Source organism: Elaeis guineensis, chromosome 4 (genome assembly GCF_000442705.2).
Source record: "Elaeis guineensis isolate ETL-2024a chromosome 4, EG11, whole genome shotgun sequence".
NCBI lineage: Eukaryota > Viridiplantae > Streptophyta > Magnoliopsida > Arecales > Arecaceae > Elaeis > Elaeis guineensis.
The window spans coordinates 52,559,249-52,563,543 of record NC_025996.2 but is presented as its reverse complement, the minus strand read 5'-3'; the positions used below and the strand labels follow the sequence as shown (position 1 = coordinate 52,563,543).

Here is a 4,295-nt window from a genome sequence, read left to right as displayed (position 1 = left end):
ATAGATTTGGTTGAGGAAAACACAAACTCACATGATTAATCAAACCACATTGCGGCTACGTTGGTGAATGATGCTTCACTGATGCCGTAGAATAGCTTTTATGTTTTTTTGACTTTTTAAGTCATTGTTGTGTTTTCCAATGTCAGATGCAGAAAGGTTAGCGTAGTTTAGATTTACATGATCAAGTACAATTTGAAGGCCAGTAAGGTTCACGAGCACTTACATCAACCGCTTCAGAATAGGACAAAAAGGATTGTGAAGCAAGTCCTTGTGGACCAGTCATATTTACCCTGGTAATGGTTGGATTGGTTGATCAAAGTAAGGCCTAATATTCACTATGAATCTGATTACTCGATAAAATTTACCCTGATAATAGTTGGATTGGTTGATCAAAGTAAGGTCTAATATTTACTATGAATCTGATTATATTAGGAATGTACATTGTCTAGAATATTGTCTAAAATATTTTATAATTACTATGGCATGTTTTTGAATTAGGAAGATCACGTGATTGATACCGTGATCTCTCCAATTTCCTGTCTGTTTCTCTTTTCTTCATCTCTATATATGGATGTACATATCATAGTGAAATACAAGAAAAAGATATCTTCTCCATTTTTTTTATGTTTCTCCTCCTTTTTCTGAATCTCTCAGGCTTTTCTTTTACATGGTATCAGAGCCAGGCCGCCATTGATCTAAGTCTTTTCTTCGATTAAGCGCTTACAGTAGGTTGTTGCTGAAGCGTCCTCTTGCACGTAGCTGGAGGCAAATAGTTGCTACATCTTGTCCTCATCAACATGTCCGATCAAATCGATCAGAGCACCACAATCGAATCTATGGTGGATGGTTCGTCATCGACCTTAAATGCTGCGCATGATCCGGCATCTCCCTATTTCATCTCACCTTCAGAGAATCCTGGGAATGCCCTTGTGACATCTCTACTCAAGGGACCGAACTATCCTGCATGGCGAAGGGCCATTATCACTGCTCTTCGAGCCAAACGAAAAATTCGGTTCGTTGATGGGATACTTGCACGACCTATAGATGGATCGCGGGATCATTTTCTCTGGGATACGTACAATTCAATGGTGATGTCATGGATCTACAACTCTGTTGTACCAGAAATCTATGATAGCATCTCTTTTTTTGAAAGTGCTCGAGATATTTGGGTTGATCTTGAGGAAAGATACTCTCAAGGTAATGCTCCTCGCATTCATGAGTTAAAGACTCAAATCTGGAGTTTCAGGCAAGGCAATGATATGACTATTGCCACTTATTATGCCCATCTTCGTGGCTTGTGGGAGGAACTTACGGCTTATTCCAAGGTGCCGACTTGTTCATGTGGAGCCACTAGAGAGATCCAAGTTGAGAAAGAAGAAGAGAGACTACATCAGTTTCTTTTTGGTCTCAATGACTCCTACGACACGTTGCGAGATCAGTTGCTGTCCATGGAGCCATTACCAACAGTGAATAAGGCATATGCCTTATTGATTCGAGGTGAAAAGCAGAAGGAAGTCGCCGCTGTTCGAACTTCTCAACCCGAAGCCGCAGCTCTCGCTGTTAAGCCCATGACAGAAAGGGCGAATAAAGAGATCGGCTCCAAAGAAAGGAATAAAAAATATTTTCGATGCGACTACTGCAAGAAGACAGGACATATCCGTGATAGATGCTTCGAGCTAATCGGGTACCCACCTGGATGGCAATCCAAAGATCGAGTTAAGGGTAGAGGCAATGGAGCCGAGACCGGTAGTCAGCACCAAGGAGGGGTTGCCGTGAATGCTACTACACCATTGAATACAGACAGAATCTCTCCAATACCGGGTCTTTCTCCTACACAATATCAGCAACTTATTTCCTTTCTTGGACTCAAAGTGCCGTAAATTTTGTTGGTAAGGCCTCTCTTGATTCTTTTCATCATTCTTGGATCCTTGATAGTGGTGCTTCCGAACACTTAACCTTTTGTAAGTCCTTTCTTCATGATATTGAACCTCTTGATAATGCACTCCTAGTTACTTTACCTAATGGAGTCAATATGCCTGTACATTCATATGGTGATGTTACTTTGACCAATGATATTACCTTGCATCGTACTTTATATGCTCCTAATTTTACTTGCAATCTTGTTTCAGTAAGCAAACTTGGTCGAGAACTTAATTGTGCTGTTCTCTTCTTTCCCACATTTTGTGCTCTACAGGACCTTGCCACGAGGAAGCTGATTGGATTGGGTGAACTCCGGGATGGTCTTTACTACTTCAAAGGCTTGGCAATACGTCCTGCACGGACAAATAAAGTCAATGTTTCGATTAATCTCTGGCATGCTCGGTTAGGACATTGCTCTTACAAGCGTTTGAAACTTGTTCCTTTTCTTTCAAATACTTCTTTTGATTCCATAAATAATTGTTGTGACATTTGCTATCGTACAAAACAGACAAAAAAGTCTTTTTCCTTGAGCATTAATAAATCTGCTTCACCATTTAATTTAGTTCCTATTGATATATGGGGACCATATCGCACCCCATCACACACAGGAGCTCATTTCTTTCTCACTATTGTTGATGATTGCACAAGGGCTACTTGGGTTTATCTATTACAAAGAAAATCCGAGGCATACCAATGCTTTGTTAATTTTCATGCTATGGTCAAAAATCATTTTGATGCCAACATTAAACACATACGTAGTGATAACGCTCAAGAGTTTGTAGCCGGACCATTGAAATCACATCTTCTAGAACATAGGATTATATCACAAACTTCTTGTGTTGGGACACCAGAACAAAATGGGGTGGTTGAGCGTAAACATCGACATCTATTAAATGTTGCCCGTGCTCTAAGATTTCAAGCCAACTTGCCTGTGTCATTTTGAGGAGAATGTGTTTTGACTGCCGCCTATTTAATTAACTTGACACCTATACCAAAATTGAATGGCAAGAGTCCCTACGAACTCTTATTTCATAAACCACCCACCTATGATCATCTGAGAGTTTTTGGTAGCCTTTGTTATGTGCATGAGATGTCCAGTGATAAATTTCAACCTCATTCTCGTGCTTGTGTGTTCGTTGGATACCCTCTTGGTCAAAAGGGCTATCGTGTATATAACCTTGAAACTCATGAAATATTTACTTCACGAGATATTTTCTTTCATGAGAAGACGTTTCCTTATTCTCAAACATTACCTTTTTTTTCTATTATACCTTCTTTTTCACAACCAAATCAGACTGATTATGATGTAGGATTTCCTTTGGCAACCAATAATTTACCTCATGTACCTAATTTTGGTCAGACCCAAGGACAGATTTCAAACCCTATTCTTTCTCATGAGTCAGATCAAACACAAACCAATTCCATTGATTCGAACCAAATGTCAAGTTTGAACAAGACTTTTGATGCAATCGACACTATCTCTTCTGAGCAGGCTTCACCTTCTAAGACCATTGGACCTAATTCACGGCCTGTCAGAGATAGGAAGCAACCCGTTCGATTACAGGACTACATTGTCGATGCCCCAGGAGTGGGGAGACCCCCGGACACATCCGTCAATTCAGTGACCTCAGGTAAGCCTTATCCTATTTCTTGCTACATTACTTATTCTAAGCTTAATGCTTCCCATCGAGCTTTTATTTCAGCTATTACCTCTCATAAAGAACCTAAAACCTTTTCTCAAGCCATTAAGGATCCTAAGTGGCGAGAAGCAATGGGGGCTGAGCTCACTGCTCTCCAGCAAAATGGCACTTGGACTTTGGAGCATCTACCATTCGGAAAGAAACCCATTGGATCGAGATGGGTATACAAAATTAAATACAAGGCCGATGGTTCTATTGAGCGATACAAGGCTCGGTTAGTGGCAAAGGGATACACACAAATAGAAGGCCTTGACTATACTGAGACTTTTACTCCGGTGGCTAAATTGACTACAGTACGGTGTCTCTTAGCTATTGCTTCCGCTAAACATTGACAGTTACATCAGTTGGACGTCAACAATGCTTTCCTTCATGGCGATCTTCATGAAGAAGTATACATGACACCTCCGTCAGGATTTCTAAAACCAAGTGACACACGTGTTTGTCGGTTGCGTAAGTCTCTTTATGGACTCAAGCAAGCATCAAGATAGTGGTTTGAAAAGTTCTCCCACTCCTTGCTCCAATATGGTTGTACTCAATCTAAAACCGATCACTCTCTGTTCACCAAACAGGATGAGGACTCTTTCATTGCCATTCTTATTTATGTGGATGATATGATTATTACAGGGAATAACCCTTCGAAATGTCAGGCACTGAAACAATATTTGCAAGACAAGT

The 4,295-nt window shown here is 40.5% G+C and overlaps 1 protein-coding gene across 1 annotated transcript; it reads left to right on the top strand.

Moving 5' to 3' along the window:
* The first annotated feature begins 836 nt into the window (after positions 1 to 836).
* On the top strand, positions 837 to 1,880 carry LOC140857342 (uncharacterized). The gene has a single exon (XM_073256133.1). It carries the CDS (start codon positions 837 to 839, stop codon positions 1,878 to 1,880), a length of 1,044 nt encoding a protein of 347 aa, XP_073112234.1.
* The last annotated feature ends 2,415 nt before the right edge of the window (positions 1,881 to 4,295 follow it).